Source organism: Orcinus orca, chromosome 3, assembly GCF_937001465.1.
Source record: "Orcinus orca chromosome 3, mOrcOrc1.1, whole genome shotgun sequence".
Taxonomy (NCBI): Eukaryota; Metazoa; Chordata; class Mammalia; order Artiodactyla; family Delphinidae; genus Orcinus; species Orcinus orca.
In genome coordinates this window covers 184,592,731-184,608,823 of record NC_064561.1, presented here as the reverse complement: position 1 = coordinate 184,608,823, position 16,093 = coordinate 184,592,731, and the positions used below count along the sequence as shown (strand labels likewise).

Here is a 16,093-nt window from a genome sequence, read left to right as displayed (position 1 = left end):
GGGCGGGACGCTGCGCGCGGCAAGTTCGAAGCGCGGGCGCGGCGGAGGGCTGAGGCTGCGGCGGTGGCGGCGGCGCGAGGCGAGAGGCGGCGGCGGCCGCGGTCCGGTCCGGTCCTCTCGGCTCTCGGCGGCGGCGCCATGGACGAGGCCGTGGGCGACCTGAAGCAGGCGCTGCCCTGCGTGGCCGAGGCGCCGACCGTCCATGTGGAGGTCCACCAGCGGAGCGGCAGGTGAGCCGGGCCCCGAGCCGACTGCGGCGCAACCCAGACCTGACAACACCCGACCTCGACCCGCCTCCCCCGAGCCTGACCCCGACCAGATCCCGCCCTGACAGGAGCCGACTCCGATCCCGAGGCGGACTCCGGCCCGGCCTCGGCTGAGCCAGGGAACGCCGGGCTCTAGAACTGCCGGTCGCAGGAGCTCCGAGTCTGGGGAAACGGCCCTGACCCCGCACCCTCGCCTGCAGTCCCGATCCCCGGCGAACCCTGTCTGGCCTAGGTGGGCGGGGAGGGGCCGGGGCGCCGGGGGTGCCGGTGGCGGGTGACGGGCCCCGGCGGGCGGCGGCGGGGGGCGGGCTCTAGGGGCAGCCGAAGGGCCTGCGAGGTCTGGGAAGCAGCGGGCAGGGGGCTGAAGGGGGACCGCAGCTCACGGCCTCGTCGCCCGCCGCCGCAGCTGTGGGGCTTCCCGTCTCCGCTAATCACAGCCCTGTCACTGCGGCTGCGCTTTGCGGGCTTCACGTTGGGCCTCGCGTTATCCAGCACAGCTCCAGCGTAGTGACTGATCTCCAGGAGCCCAGGGTGGCACCGACTCTTGCCGTCGCCCCTTCTTCGGATGGGGACCTGGGGCACAGAGCCCTTGGGCGGCTTCCCCAGGTCACGAGGAGTCTGCGCAGGTCTGCTCCCCAGGCAGGCCCTCCCGCCTGCCCTCTTCACCGCACTTTGCCCTGTTCCGTCTGTTTTTTTTTCTTTTTTTAAAATCACTTGTTAAAATGTTGGTTTTTAACTCAGACCTGATTTACATGTTTTGTTTGTTTTCCTAGCACTGCAAAAAGAGAAGATCTAAAGCTGAGTGTTAGGAAGCTCCTCACCAGGCATAACATTGTGTTTGGCGATTACACGTGGACTGAGTTTGATGAGCCTTTTCTGGCCAGAAACGTGCAGTCTGTGTCCATTGTTGACACGGAATTACAGGCTAAAGGTCCACAGGTAACTTACTACTTCTCAGCGGCCCCGTGAACGTGCACGTGCTGTTTTGAGAGTGTGTTGTGTAGATTTATTGGATGTTTCCTTCTCGTCGCAGCCCGTTGATTTGAGCATGTGCACTATTGCACTTCACATCTTCCAGCTGAATGAAGATGGCCCCAGCAGTGAAAATTTGGAGGAAGAGACAGAAAATATAGTTGCGGCAAACCATTGGGTGCTGCCTGCAGGTACCCGTGGCAGTAACAGTAGGCAGAGCATGCCAAGAATGGGAGGTCAGAGGATGGTACACGCCTTGGGCTTGTCAAGGAGATTTTGTCCGCTGTATAGAATTTTAGAATGTTGTATTTGTTATGAAATAGAAAGTATATCACGACAGAGAAAGGTAGAAGCTTCCAGTATGAACCTATTTGGATGGATCCGTCAAAGACAGTGCTAACTGAGAATTACACTGGTGCTCTGCTTTCCTGCCCAGTTGGTCAGTCTTGCTGGACCACTGCTTTCTCCTGCCTTCTTGATGCTCCTCCGTGAACTTTGCCGATGGGGTCTAGCAGGCAGAATCCTGCTTCTAATCCGGGTTAGGCTTGATGTCCTAACGACTGGAATAGACCCGCCGCTCGGCCCTGCTGGAATGTCGGCTTGTGGGGAGAGTGGTGGGTTCAGGGTCTGTGCTTGTGTCCGAGCATAGGTCCACAAAGACAGGTGTGCAGAATAATACGACAAAGAGGTTAATTATCTATCCAAAGCCATGTGCGACTGCCACTTATTCAACATCTTTAATTTTAAGAACAATTTTAAAAGTTTAGCTTCCCTGTAACCAGAATTTTAGCTTACCGCGTGTGGAGCAGTGGAGGGCATCAGTGGCTCAGGGCAGACCTAACCAGTAGGTGCAAGGCTTCCTTTCCTAAAATTAGGTTTTTGTTTTATTCTCTCAGCTGAATTCCATGGGCTTTGGGACAGCCTGGTGTATGATGTGGAAATCAAATCTCACGTAAGTTGTGCATTTTTCCCAAAAGACCCCATTATTTGAAGTAGAATCATTATTGTGTCACTCTCTAGCACTCCTTAACTCAGATGGGCTTTGTGAACACTGCTTACCAGCAGCCCATGTCCTGGATTTCTGTCCTGTGGGATTGCTCCTGAGTGGAGCTGCCCTCTGGGGAGTTCCCCTTGGGAGAAGGGGGAGCGTTGGGAGGGTGAAGACCACTTGCACTGGGTCACACGCTTGGTGTGACCAAGCACGTGCACATGGTCACTCCCGTGGGCTGAGGAGGCAGTGCTGGGGGGCAGACCGAGCAGGTGGGCAGGTCTGAACCCCCTTCAAGGGGAAGAGTCCTGCACACTGGGGGGGGCACTAGGGGTCTGTCCCCACCGCCCCTCATCACCCCAGGCTCCTCTAGGCAGCCACAGTGGACCGCAGAGCCCTGGCTGTTCTTTCAGTGAATGTGCCGTGCGCTGGTCCACTGCTGTGTCCCAGAGGAAGGAGCTCACTCTTACTTGGTGTGTCCTTCAGTAGTTTTGTGTGTCGTTGGCATTTTAAATAAAAGTGATCTTTGTGTTCACCGTTTATCCTGAAAACAGTAACAGCCAGCGCTTGTCCTCTCATGTCTTAAGTTACCGTCCGGGTTGAAAGCCTGTAGGTGTATGGCAGGTGTCTGGCCGTGGCGGTCTCTGAAGACTCCCGTCGCTCTACGCGCTTAGGGCACGTTCAGCGGAACCTTTACCTTGCTGGGGACTTTACCTGTACCTTTCCTTTCTCCACGCAGCTCCTTGACTACGTGATGACAACTTTACTGTTTTCAGACAAGAATGTCGACAGCACCCTCATCACCTGGAACAGGGTGGTGCTGCTTCACGGTAAAGCATCACAGCTTCTGTTTGTGTGACGAGATCAACTGTGCGAAATCAGCTTTTGCTTGTGGCTTTGTCCTTCTGCGAGGAGTTGCAGCTCCTTTTTTCTGGGGGGGCCAGAGTTGTCCTAGAACATCCTCCTCTGTGAAGCCAGTCGGGCTCACACTATCTGGGCTTTGGTTACTTGACCCTTCATTTGGTAGCCACCTGATTATGCCTTGTGACTTTTTCTACTGTTATTAAACTTTTCAAGTAACTGCCTTATTTTCCGATTGATCGTGGACTCCTTAGGATAGCAGTTGCCTCGTATTTCTTCGTAGTGTCCTTAGAGCTTCCCTTGATGGCTAATGGACTGCAAAAGCCACTCTTTACAGGACTCTGCCTAGTTCTTGGAGGAGAATACTGGGTTTCCTTTCTTAATGTTCCTGGAGAGAAAAGAATCGAGAGAAAACCCCAATTATAGTGAAGTAGGAGCTATAATTAGAAGGGTGATTAGCCTCCTTATACAATAAAGATTGTAGGCTTGTATACAACTTTAAGAAGACAAAGTCTTTTAAACAGCATGTGTTCTGGCAGATTGGCTTAAAGCCAGGGTCAGTGGAGGCAATCCAGAGGCATTTTAATTAGCGCAGTACATTACTTGCATTTAGAATTGGTTGTATGTTTACTCTTAAACTATGGAAAATGCAGAAAATCAGAGTTGACCATGTCAGCATTTTCTATTGGATGGGTTCATGCTTCCACATCAGTTCCCTCAGAGTTCCTGCAAAACGCTGTGCTAAGTGACACGCACTCAGGGCACAAGCCCTCGCCTTACGGCTCTCCCTGTGGAGCGTGGGGTTCGGGCCCACGTCCAGGTACCTGGAGTGGAAGATGGTGGTTCCTTGGCTTCAGAAGGAGCAAACGTCAGTGCCTTCAGAAGGGTCCTGACGGCTACCAGGAAAGGTGTGTTTGACTTTTGAAAGGTGGATTTTCATAGTCAGTGGATTTCATAGAGGACGTTTGGGGACGAGGAGGATGTCAGTGAAGATGTGGACAAAGGAACGTGGAGCGGACTGTGGGCCAGGAGGCATACCTGGTGATGTTTTCTAGCATTTACACCGCTAGGAGATTTCTTTGTAAGTTCATAAGCGGTACTTGTGGTAATAACATTCGTAGCATTGAAGTCTGTTCGTTATCTTATATCCTGTGGATAATGCAACTCCTGTTGTTTAAGAAATTTCTTATAGCACTAACTTAAAAACACATTTGCTTGCATTTTGTTACAGGTCCTCCAGGAACTGGAAAAACATCCCTGTGTAAAGCTTTAGCGCAGAAATTGACCATCAGACTCTCAAGCAGGTAACTTCGGTAATTTGAGAGAGGAGAGCCACAGAAGTGGGTTTGCTGGGTTTTCAGTTATAACAATGGAAACTTTTTATTTTTAAGTCATTTTACATGAATAGTAGGTCTCTGTCTTTCAGTGTAAATTAATGAACTCCTCTGTACTCAGCGTTGTCTTGAGTTATGATTCCAGTCTTTTTAAACGTGTTGAGACTTGCTTTATGACCAGCACGTGGTCTCTCCTGGTGACTGTCCCACCACGTGCACTCAGAACGTGTTTCTGCTCTTGTTGGGTCGACTGTTAGCTCAGGATGCTTGGTGTCCCTGCTGGTCGTCTGTCTGCTGTTCTGTCGCTTCCTGGGAGGACTGTCCAAGCCTGGCGCTGGGTGTGTCTTCCTTGAGTTTTGTCAGCTTTGGGGTTTATAGTTGTATCACATTTAGGGGATATCTGGCTGTTATCTTTCCAACTAATCCCCTGCTCTCTGCATTTGTTTACATGTTACACTGCCTGATACTGTCCCACAGGCCACTGATGTGCTCTTATGTGTTTTTCAGGCTTTAAAAATTTTCTGTGTTTCATTTCGATAGTTTTCTGCAGTATACGATCTGTCAGTGGAATTTTCGTTTCTGATAGTGTATTTTTCTTTGGAGATTCTGTTTGGTTCCTTTTATACTTGTATTTCTTGTCCCATTGTGTTCTCGGTAAATCCTTGGGTAAGTTTATGATGCTCTGTCTACCAAGTCCGTTGTCGTTATCATCTGGGTCTGGTTGCGGGACACATGTTTCTGCCTCTTGGCCTGTCAGGGAATTTTTGCTTGAATGCGGACGCTATGATTTCAAGCGTCTGGACTCTCTGGTCTGTCTTTAGCGACCGCTGGGTTTCGTTCTGGCGGGCGTTTGTGAACTTGTCTTTGGTGTGATCCTTTTGAGGTCTCTTTTCAAGCTTTGTTCGAGAGGGGTCTCGATGTGATCTAGGCTTAACCCTCAGGTGGGGCCCTTCTCGGGTCTCCGCTGAGTCCCTGAATGAGCAGCGAGTACTCTGCACCTTGGCTGTTGGGGCCTATGAGCGCCAAGGTCTCCCTACTCAGACACACCACCTACCCAGGAAAGACTCCAGGGCCCCTGATGGTTTCTGGGGCTTTATGTGTATCCCCCTCCTCTGGAGCCCTGCTCTGTAGCCTCCAGACACCTCAGGCTCCTTGAACTCTGGCCTCTGTCTCCTTGACTCAGCCTGATGGCCACTCTTCTTGGGTCCCCCCCACGGTCACTGTTGGAAGGTGCTCCAGGCAGGAAGTCAGGGCGGTCGCGCTCGCCCCGTTGCCGTCCTCTCGAGGCGTCCTCACAGTCCTCTGGAGCTGTCATCCAGTGCCTGTCACAGACGTTGTTTCCTTTGTTCTGCCTGGTTTTCCAGTTGGTTAAGGCAGAAGGTAAATATGACCCCTGTTGATCCAGTATGACTAGAAGAGGAAGCCCTGTGAGATTTACTTTGAAATCTATTTTGTTTTCAAAAATGTCTTACAAGTAGGGAAATTGCTTTATTTCAACGCTCTCTTTTACGTTTAGTAACTTGGCCTTGGGCTTTATACAGTGAAATGCATCTGTGTTTTGAAGACCTCTTAAGGGCGGTTTCCTAAGCCACCAGAGGGGGAGGTGTTATTACAAGAAATGTGACTTTTCCAGTACAAAGATCTGGAAATCTGTACTAATTTTGTGGCAGAAAGAAGCCTTAGCAAGCCTTTTTCGCCCACTTCACTTAATAATCAAAATGCTTTATAATTAATTTTGTTTAATAGTCAACCCGATCATTAGGTTGTCTGTCTCCCCCTTCTCCTATTTTGTTAAACAGAATTAGTAAATGGTCTTTTTCAACTGGAAAATTAATGATACTTTTTAAAAGTAATTCTTTTTCTTCCGTGGACTTTTGACCTGAAAGAAACTGTGAAGAGGACCTGGGAGTTCGCTTTTCTCGGGCCCGTTTCCTGTTCGATTGTAGTCAGAACCCAGTGCATCCAGTCTCTTGCCGCCTCCTTGTGGACGGGGTGTTAGCGCTGGATTTCAGCCAGTGTGTGTTCAGGTTCCCTTCTGAGCTTTCCAGGGCTCTAGGTTTGCAGGAAGTGATTTTGTGCCGGAAAACAAATTGTCACATTCTTTACGGTTTTGTGGAAGGAGGACAAAATGTTCCGCTCTGGCCAAAACATTCGTCATGCTCGTGTTTTGATTTCTTTGCTGTGTTAGTGCAGGTAATGCTTTTTCAATATGGAAGCGTAAGTATAAGTAAATACTTATGGAAGCGTAAATACTTACGGAAGCGTAAATCTATAAGTAGATTTAAAATGAGAGGGATTTTATCTTGCTTTAATTCAGATGAAGGTACCGTTCAGTTCGAGAAACTTAACTTGCTCCATCTAGAACTATTGACGTTGGTGCACCTTGTTAGATTTTTCATATTTTTAGTATGTAGCTTGCGAGGCAGCCCAATCCTGTGTCAGTGGCTGTAACGATTGAACAAAGTAGCCGTTCTCAACGTGCTGGGCATTTGAGAGATGCTGCATTAACGAGGTGGAGGTGCTGCTGCAGAGGAGGCTGCCGGACTGGTTTGTAACAATTGCTGTGACTCTTTTTTTCTGTCTTAGGTACCGGTATGGCCAGTTAATCGAAATAAACAGCCACAGCCTCTTCTCTAAGTGGTTTTCAGAAGTAAGTGTTAGTACTAATTCCAGTTCTCTGGGTTGTCAGCTGTGCAGTTGAAAAGTTGTCCTGTAGATTAGGCAAACTTTCTACTCCAAAAGCTTTAGGAGAGAAAGAGGTGAAACGGGAAAGTGAACAAGGGGCTGACTTTGTGGTCAGAGAAAACTTCCAGAGCTCAGCGGTAACTTGGAAATAGCTTGAGGCCTGAGAGGACCCTCTGCCCGTCACATCCAGACCTCTGACTGGGTGGGACAGGAAGCTCAGTGTAACCTTAGGAGGGAGGGGTCTGCCTTCTAACGGGGCGGCACCCCTCAGCTGAGCGTGCGCTGGGGGCCTGAGCCTCGTTCACCATCTGTGAACTGAGGGACTCCAACCAGGTGATGTCACAGGTGCCCCTCACCTCTGAAAGGCTCTGCCGCAGGCACCTGTGTCGGGAGGTCCCCCTGGTGGGTGGTGAGTGGGGACAGGGAGTGCCCATAAGGGGTGCACCGGGCCGGTTTGCACGCGAGACCCAGGCTGTCCTGGTCATGAGGACAACCGGGAAGGGAAAGGAGGAAAGACAGGTGGGCCAAGGTGCGAGTCACCTGAGCCATGCATCCCTGGCCCACGAAGTCAGGAGGGAGGACATCTGGGTTCTCTGCAGACTGGCTCCTCTGGTTCAGGGAGTTTTCCTAGGGGCCGTCAGGAGACAGTGGGCTTGTGCGGCCACCTGGGGTCAGAGCGAAGCCCGGTGGGGACAGTGGACACATGCGCACCAGGCAGCTTGATGAGTGCAAGTGGATAATAAAGAGTGTTTTGCTTCCAGAGTGGCAAGCTGGTAACTAGGATGTTCCAGAAGATTCAGGACTTAATTGATGACAAAGATGCTCTGGTGTTTGTGCTGATTGACGAGGTACGTGTGTTCAGACTTTAAACCTGTGACTGGAGGAGGCTCGAGACTGAGCGGCCTCGTAAATTGCTGGGGCGCCGCCAGCCCCCCACGGGTCCAGCCTCCGCAGGCTCCGTGTCCTGCAGTCCTTGCCCCTTGGGCACCCCTCTCATCAGGCTCACGGTGCACGTGCGCATGCCCCCACCTGCGTCTGCTCGACTGACAGCGCCCCGTTGCTCCGTCCCTACAGGTGGAGAGCCTAACGGCTTCCCGCAACGCCTGCAGGGCGGGTGCCGAGCCTTCGGATGCCATCCGCGTGGTCAACGCCGTGTTGACCCAGATCGATCAGATCAAAAGGTAACGCTGTGCACAGCGGGCTTGCCTGAGAAGCACGGACACCGCTCAGACTTACTCCCAGCTTTTCTAGCTAAGAACGCGTCTGACGTTGAGCGTGGGCTCTGTCTTCTCCACATCTGAGGCAGCCTGTGCTCAATGCACGTTTTAGAAATTTATTAAAGTATTAAAAGCACAAAACAAACCTTGGGTGTGGGGAGGATGTGTGCCCTGCAGAGACGCATAAATGCGGTGTCTGAGTCAGTGCCAGCAGCACCCGGTGTCGGTGGCCGCTGAAGGGCCGGCACTGGGCAGGTGGGGCGCCAGCTGCTCGCCCTTCACGGGGCCGGGCTCGTGTGTCCGCAGCCCAGTCCTGCAGCTCAGGCCTGTGGCCAGTGTGCCCAAAGCCGGCCCAGCTCTGGGGGCGGCTCCTGACTCACGAGAAGCCCCGTCTGCCCTGTGCGGTCTCCCGCCAGCCCCTCGGGCTTCCCCCGTTGCCCTCCACGTGCCGCGCTCAGGAGGGGGTTTGCTGAGCCGGGTGCCGTGAGCCGCACTGCGCTGTGTCGGACTTTACCCTGCCGTCGCGGTGTTCTCCACGGCGGAGAACATCTTCATTGTCTCTTGGGGTCCGCGGCAGGCGTCCCTTGCTTGTCCTGCAGGCGAACTTCGTGTGAGGTGTAGACCCTCTTGTCTCTGCCCCCTCACCCCACCGCCCCACTCTTCGGTCTGGTTTCTCCCCCTGCCACTGCCCCCGCGTCCACCCCGGCGCCCAGTGTGGAACCATCCGCGGCATTCAGCCCCCGGGGCCCCTACCTCTCTCCGCTCTCCTGACCTCTCCGTTTCTGCTGCCGGTGTCTCCCCGGCATCTCTGGGCGGGGGAGGGCCTGCACTCCCACCCTGCTCACGGATCTGGTGGGTGAGTCTCCATTGAAGACCTGTACGTCCACACGGTCCCCGGCCCTCGTTCGGCCCAGAAACCCCAACTCCCTGCGGTTCCCATTGCACTGATGGCCTTGCTGCGCACCCACTGCTCAAGGCAGAAGACGGGGCCCCCGGACCACCCGCGTCACTCCGGGAGGAGTGGAGGCTGGGGCTCTGGTTTCTCTCTCACCCCACTCACCTCACGCTGCCTCTGTGCGGGTCTGACCGTTTGGGAAAAGCCCGAGCCCCGGACGAGGGTCCCAGCGGCGTGTGTGCGCCCTCCGTGCAGCCTCCTGGCCCGTGTGCCCGCCCCGCCCCGGGCTCACCCTGCTCACCCTGCAGAGGGCTGTGTACCTGTGTATGGCCGTGCCCAGGCAGGCAGGAGTGTAGGTGCTGGGGGCTCGGGCGCACGCAGAGGTGAGGGGCTCGCCGTGGGTGAAAGGCAGGGGGATGTCAAGCAGGGGCCCGGGAGAGCTTTCCGGGAGGCAGGGGAGCGACCGGGGCACACGGCCCGGGGAGGGTCTGCTGTGTTGCAGCCAGGAGGACCTGGCAGGAGTTGGGGGTCAGGCAGGAGCTCAAGGCGCAGGGCTTCGGAAGGCCTCGCGGGCAGGCGTGCGGAGGGGGAGTGTAGCCGGCTGAAGGGCGCTGGCTGAATGCCCGGGACCTTGGTGGCCGTCTGTCCTGACGCTCCTCGTGTCGGGTCAGGTGTGGTCGAGTCCCTACAGCATGGGGTGACAGGTCCTCACCTCTCTGTCCGCAGGCACTCCAACGTGGTGATCCTGACCACGTCCAACATCACGGAGAGGATCGACGTGGCCTTCGTGGACAGAGCTGACATCAGGCAGTACATTGGGCCACCCTCCGCAGCAGCCATCTTCAGAATCTACCTCTCCTGCCTCGAAGAACTGATGAGGGTACCTTGGTTATTTCTCTCTCCTAATCAGTAGATTTCTTACGTTTTCTTAACCCGCTGATGCAGCCTAATGTATCTGGTTGCAGCATAGAATGAGGTCTCTCAACCTGACATCAGTCATCTCCTGAGATTGAAAGTTACAGTTGTTGGGGACTTCCTGGTGGTCCAGTGGTTAAGGCTCCGTGTTTCCACTGCATGGGGTGAGGGTTCGATCCCTGGTCAGGGAGCTAAAATCCCACGGGCCACGTGGTGAGGCCAAAAAAAAAAGAAAGCTACAGTTGTATCTGCAGGCTGAGCGAATAGTCGAAACCACAGCCACTGATCGAGTGTTTTGCTGATCATCGTGGTGGTTTGATCTGCTGATCTGCAGGGGCTGAGTGAGTAGGGGTGTGGGCCTGTCCCGGACCTCACGGCCTTTGCAAGTGACCTGCTCTCTGGGCCTCGATTTCCTCCCCTGAAAGAGGAAGAGCGGTAGTGGTCCTGGTTCACAGGGAGGCCACCGGACTGGGGGTCGTAGTTCACAGGGAGGTCGTCGGCTGCAGTGTTCGCAGCCCCGGGTTCTACCGTCAGCGCAAGCACAGCGGCAGCGAGTGCGTTCACGTTCACTGTCTGTTTCTCGCGAGTCAATCTAAGGGCCCGCGTGTGCCCGTGGGCGGTAACCAAGCCAGCCAACAAATAGGGATTTCTACAGCGATCGCCAGGCTGGCATCCTTGTAACTGGCTGGGGGTTGGGACCACTGCCTGCACCACGGAGTGGGGGCCCCAGCGTCCTCACAAGGGTGACCCGGCCTCTGTGACGGGGACGGGAGCTGGTCTCTGCCCCAGGTGCGCTGTCCCGGGCCCTCCTGCTTTCCTGCTCCATGGTGGGGGGGGGGGGGGGGCGGGGGGGCGTGGAGCTTCGACGTGGTGCCGCCGTTTAGGGGCCTGCGTGGTGGCGGGTCCTGCTGGAGGCCCCTGGGGGCCTTTCCAGGGTGCCGCGTCGCACCGTTCTGCGAGTCCAGGGGCCGCCCTGAGGTTTCGCCAGGCGTTCGGACGTTTTCTGGGAGCCGAGTGCCTGGAGCAGGTGTCGTTTCCTAGACGGTTTATGGGAAATGAAGATTCCGATGTGGCGGCGGTTTGGCCGGCCCTGAAGGCTGTCGGCGCGGGACTGTGGCCCTGCGCTGTCGGGGGCCTGCTGGACGGCTCAGGTCCCTGGGGGGTCCGCGGAGGCCGCGGGAGCCTGAGGGAGTGTCACGCAGTCAGGTGGGAGGGTCAGAACACAGCCAGCACAGACCCTGTTGCTTAGTTTTACCTACGACCCCCACGAGCCCTCCCAAATGTGCATCCAGACCTCTCCTTTCTCCTCTCGTGGCTTCTGAATCAGACGGCGTGGCAGCGGCAGCGTGGCGGCCTGACAGTTTAGCGCGGGTGCTTGGGAAGGAGCGTCCCACGTGCAGACACGTGGTCTGGGAGGTGAACTCTAGGACCCGGGTCCATGGTCAGTTAGAGGCTGTCTGACATTCCACCAAATGAGAGTCTTGGTTTTAATACAGTGAACAGAGACCCTCCTTGAGAGGCCGGCCAAGTCCGGCTCCAGGGCCCAACTCTGTCCATTGTGGGATGTGACGCATGGTTGAAACTGAATATCAGGCTGGACTCAACACCTCTGAGTTCCTCCCCACCTGACACGTGCTGAGGACATGTTTTGCCCACAGGAGCAGAAGAGGCTGAGCGCTGTGGTTTCTGAGACACGTTTTGCTGTCTGTATTCTTGCCTTTGTTAGAAGAAGAGGGGCTGTGTGAGAGAGCTGCTTCCTGGGGCCCGTGCAGGCCCAACGGCCCCGCTTGGGTTTCTGAGATGTGGCGTGGAGTGTGCCTGCCGCCTGAGTGCCGTCCCTGTTGCTGACCCTGCCTGTGTCCCCACAGTGTCAGATCGTATACCCTCGCCAGCAGCTGCTGACCCTCCGCGAGCTGGAGATGATTGGCTTCATTGAGAACAACGTGTCCAAGTTGAGCCTCCTTCTGAGTGAAATTTCACGGTGAGCGCTGACCTCGCTTTCGTAACCAAGAGAAGCCTGTTTGCTTTGGGATTGGCGGGGAGGTCGTCGTAATTGCCTGTGGCAGCCGTGGTTGTAGTTTGGGGTCAGACGGCATGGGCTTGATCCCGAGGCATCGCACACGCGCCCGTAGCCTCCCAGCCTCCCTGACCCTGGGCTCCTGGACAGGAGAGTGGAAGCACTCTCCTACCTCTCCTACCTCCTAGACGTGACAGCGGACCGTGAACAAAGTTCTGCCCTTGTATCTGGAAAGACGTTCAGGTTAAGGCTCTCTTTGACGCATTACTGATTTCTTAAGCAATATCTGGTAAACTTTTACAATTTGGCAAGAAAATAAAATGGAGGCTTTTGCTTTGATAAGCAAACAGTTAAACAAGTAAACAATTAGGGCGCTAGGCTTGGTGCTTTGGGAAATAAAGGAAAGTGGTCCAGCTCCCTGGGCACCGAGGGACACGTAACACGTGAGCATCGAGAATCGTGGGCACGCCTGCTCAAGGCCCAGGCTGGTAGCGCTTTCAAGTTCTCAGATGGCCTTGGTGATCAAGGGAAGCTGGGAAATGGAGCAGAGCCCCGAAGGACAGTTAGAATTTGCATAAACTGGAGAGAAATCAGGAAGGCTGCGGGCGCCCTTAGGTGGGTTGTGCTGCAGACACCAGCTGGTGGCGCTGGCGGGGCCTGGGGGGTGGTGTCACTACCCGTTGGAGAGATTTAGTTAAAGTGGCTGAGGTGGGACAGAGGAGAGCAGTTCAGAGACTTGGGCAAAAATTCACCAAGATGTGAACCAGCCCGGTTCCCGGGGGAGCCCTTGTTGCCAGCCGTGTGCCCACCTCACTGTGCTCCTTGTGAGGCCGTGGGTGGCGTCAGGACCCTGTCCTGGCCCCCCTCGAGGGGCTCTGGGGGAGGGACGTGCAGGGTCTAGTCCTGAAACATGCAGTAGTCCGTGTGGAGTTGACGGCCCGAGTGTGCTTATGTTCACAGGAAGAGTGAGGGCCTCAGCGGCCGTGTCCTGAGAAAACTCCCTTTTCTGGCTCACGCTCTGTATGTCCAGGTGAGTCCCCGGCCGAGCTCCGCCTCCGGGCCCTGTTCCACCGCCGCCCGCTCTGTCCAGCAGGGTGTGGCGTCGCTGAGAGTCCCACTTGCCACCATTGGGGTGTCTGCCTCATTTCACGTTTCTAAAGCGACGGGCTCCTGGGGCAGTGAGAGGAGGCGGCCGTGTGTCTGCTCACCCCTCGCTGGCACGTCGAGCTCACGTGCAGGCCCCCCCTGCCACCTAGGAGGTGCTTGTGCCCTGGGGGGAGGGGAGGGCAGGGGGGCGCGGGTGCTGCCGGGTGGCCCCTCCGAGGACGAGAACATTCACAATGCTGTCTGTCTTTCCAGGCCCCCACCATCACCGTCGAGGGCTTCCTCCAGGCCCTGTCTCTGGCCGTGGACAAGCAGTTTGAGGACAGAAAGAAGCTCTCGTCGTGCGTGTGACCTGACACCCCCGTCCGCGTTCTCGGGGAGCACACAGCAAGGAGGCGACAGGCTTCTCTCACAGCAGCGGCCGCCCCGGGAACCTCCGAGCCCGTGGCTGAGCCTTGCCGGCCACAAACCCACAGGCCGGTGTTGTTCAAGAAGCGTGTTATATCTACGTACTTTGAAACGCGTGTTAGAAGACAAACAGCCTGTCGTTTTCTCTTTTAAAAGACGATCATCTGAGCTCTGTGTCTCTTTGTAAAGAACCGTCTAGATGTCCTTGCTCTAGCCTGGCTCCGGTTGACTGGGCCCAAAATGCTGACAAATTTTGTTTAGAAAGATGATTAAGTAAGCTTTATAGAAGCGAAGCAGAAACCACATTGCCTTAAATAAGAATGTAATCATAGCATTAAAAGAAAAGTGCACGTCACTCGAGGCAAGACAGCGTTTGCCTCCTGCATGAGCTTGTTCTGTTCAGTGCAGACATTTGGAGACTGATGAATAAGAAAAACCTGTTCCTATGTTAACAGAAATCGAGAAGAAAATTCTAGGGCAGGTGCTCTTCTCAGTGAGCAGACAGGCTCCACTTGCGGGGAGGAGAAGCTGACGCGGGGCGAGCCTCCCTGGTGCCCAGTGCAGGCCGGCGTTACGGGGACGTTTCACGGTCACTCACGGCCCAAATGCAGACTGATGTTAACACGTGTAAAATAAATTGGCCAATAATTGATGTATTCCACAGAATATCGTGTTTGTTGCTGTCACCTCATGCTAAAATAAATTTCACATTAGTGTTTCGTATACACTTTTAAAAGAACACGTTACCTTTTGTCACAGAACTTAAGTGTTAAAATTGTTTTTCCAAAATTTTCTCGTTTTGATTCTCTTATCACCGTCAAATGCTTTGAGTTTTATTTTAAAATTACTCACACGATCACTTGACTTTTAGCCTGTTTTACGCCTTGAGGTGAAGGTGCATCATCTGCAGGTGGCTGTGCAGCCCGGGGAGGCCCAGGGTCAGGGCTGGGCTGGGGGTGGGAGGACCTGAGTTTCCGCCCCTGGGCCGTTGGCCGTGCTCCGGTCAGATCCAGGACTAGAGCGACTGCGGCCCTGGGGCCGGGGCCTGGCTCTGTGGTCTCCTCAAGACCCTGAAATAGGGTGAAAGTGGTGTCTGTGGGCCCTGGGGTCAGAAGAGGGGAGGGGGTGCTCCACGCTCCAGGGTTGCTACTGAAGTGCCCAGCGTCAGGTGTCCAGATGGGAGGAGACGGGAGCGCGGGGGCAGCGGGGGAGGGAAGCCCCAATAGGGACGGCGGCGGGGCCTGCAGCGCAGGTCTCGGTGGGCTCCACCGGGCATCCCCCAGAACGCGGGTATGTCTGACGCCGCCGCCTCTGGGCACCAGGGGTCAGCGCTGCTCCGCGGGACGGACGGCGGGGGCTCCGGGTTCAGCCAGGGCCCCGGGGCGGGGCGAGAGTGGCCAGCAGAGATGGCCAGCCTTGCCCCGCGCTCCTGTTCAGGCTCTCTGGCCTCCTCCCCCGCCGCCATGTGTGCCCGTGCCCACGGGACATCGGCACCCGCGTGCCAGCCAGGTGGGGGCCGGAACACGGATGCTCGGCGCCCATCCTGCCTTCTCGGGCCCCCCAGGCGGAGGACGCGGACCCCGGGCGCCTCACCGGGCGCAGGCTGTCGTGGGCACGTTCTGGGCCGCGGCCAGAAGCCGAGTGGCTGGGCCCTGGGGCCAGGGTGGGTCCGCGCGGCCCACCCCCTGGGGGCAGGTTCCTGTGGGGGGGCCCGGTGAGCCCGCCAGACACGGCGCCCGCTGGCCAGGCCTCTCCTGAGCCCCCGGCCTGGCGCGCAGGGCTCCGGCCCGACCCCTCAGCCGGGAGGGGCGCCCTGCGGGAGAGGCCGCGGACACGGGGTGGACAGAGCAGAACTTCCCGGGCAGGATGACCTGGAGGACGAGGCGATGGGGATCAGGGTTGGCGAGGGCGATTCTCACGGTCACGCCACCGAGGAGCCAGCTGCTGAGCTGAGGGCGCCGTGGCCGCAGCCCCTCCACCCGGCTTGGAGGTGACACCTCGCAGAAAGGCCCAGGAGCAAGCTGACGACGGCGGCTCCGCCTGCCCAGCCTGGAGGCCCTTCTGTGGAGGCCGTGGTTCCCACCCTCAGCGGTGCCCCAGGGCTGCGGCTCCTGTCACCATGGCAACATGGTGGCAGCCTGTCTCCTCGGGCTGAAGTGTCCTTTGTGATGGGGAGGTGGGTTTTCCATCCCCCGAGTTCTGATTTCCAACTCAAACTTCCTCCCTCCACCGTCTGGTTACTGTTCAGGACAGGAAATATTTTGTTCTCAGTCACCTTGTATCATTCGGAATTGGAACCTTCTTTCTCTCTCACCTGAGCTGTCACGGATGGAAACCTTTATTCTCTATCATCTCCAGATTTATCTATTCTGACCGGAAACCTTCTTTTTCTCTAATGTGAGTTTCCTTTGTTCCTGAAAGCTTCTTTGTC

General features: G+C 55.9%; 1 protein-coding gene across 1 annotated transcript; it reads left to right on the top strand.

Annotated features, from left to right (window-relative positions):
- The first annotated feature begins 6 nt into the window (after positions 1-6).
- TRIP13 (thyroid hormone receptor interactor 13) lies at positions 7-14,318 on the top strand. The gene is made up of 13 exons (XM_004274515.3): positions 7-230; positions 1,040-1,205; positions 1,300-1,429; positions 2,135-2,190; positions 2,966-3,056; positions 4,319-4,391; positions 7,008-7,071; positions 7,868-7,954; positions 8,181-8,287; positions 9,945-10,098; positions 12,002-12,114; positions 13,111-13,180; positions 13,510-14,318. Exons 1-13 carry the CDS (start codon positions 139-141, stop codon positions 13,603-13,605), a joined length of 1,299 nt encoding a protein of 432 aa, XP_004274563.1. The 5' UTR covers positions 7-138; the 3' UTR covers positions 13,606-14,318.
- Positions 14,319-16,093: the final 1,775 nt, after the last annotated feature.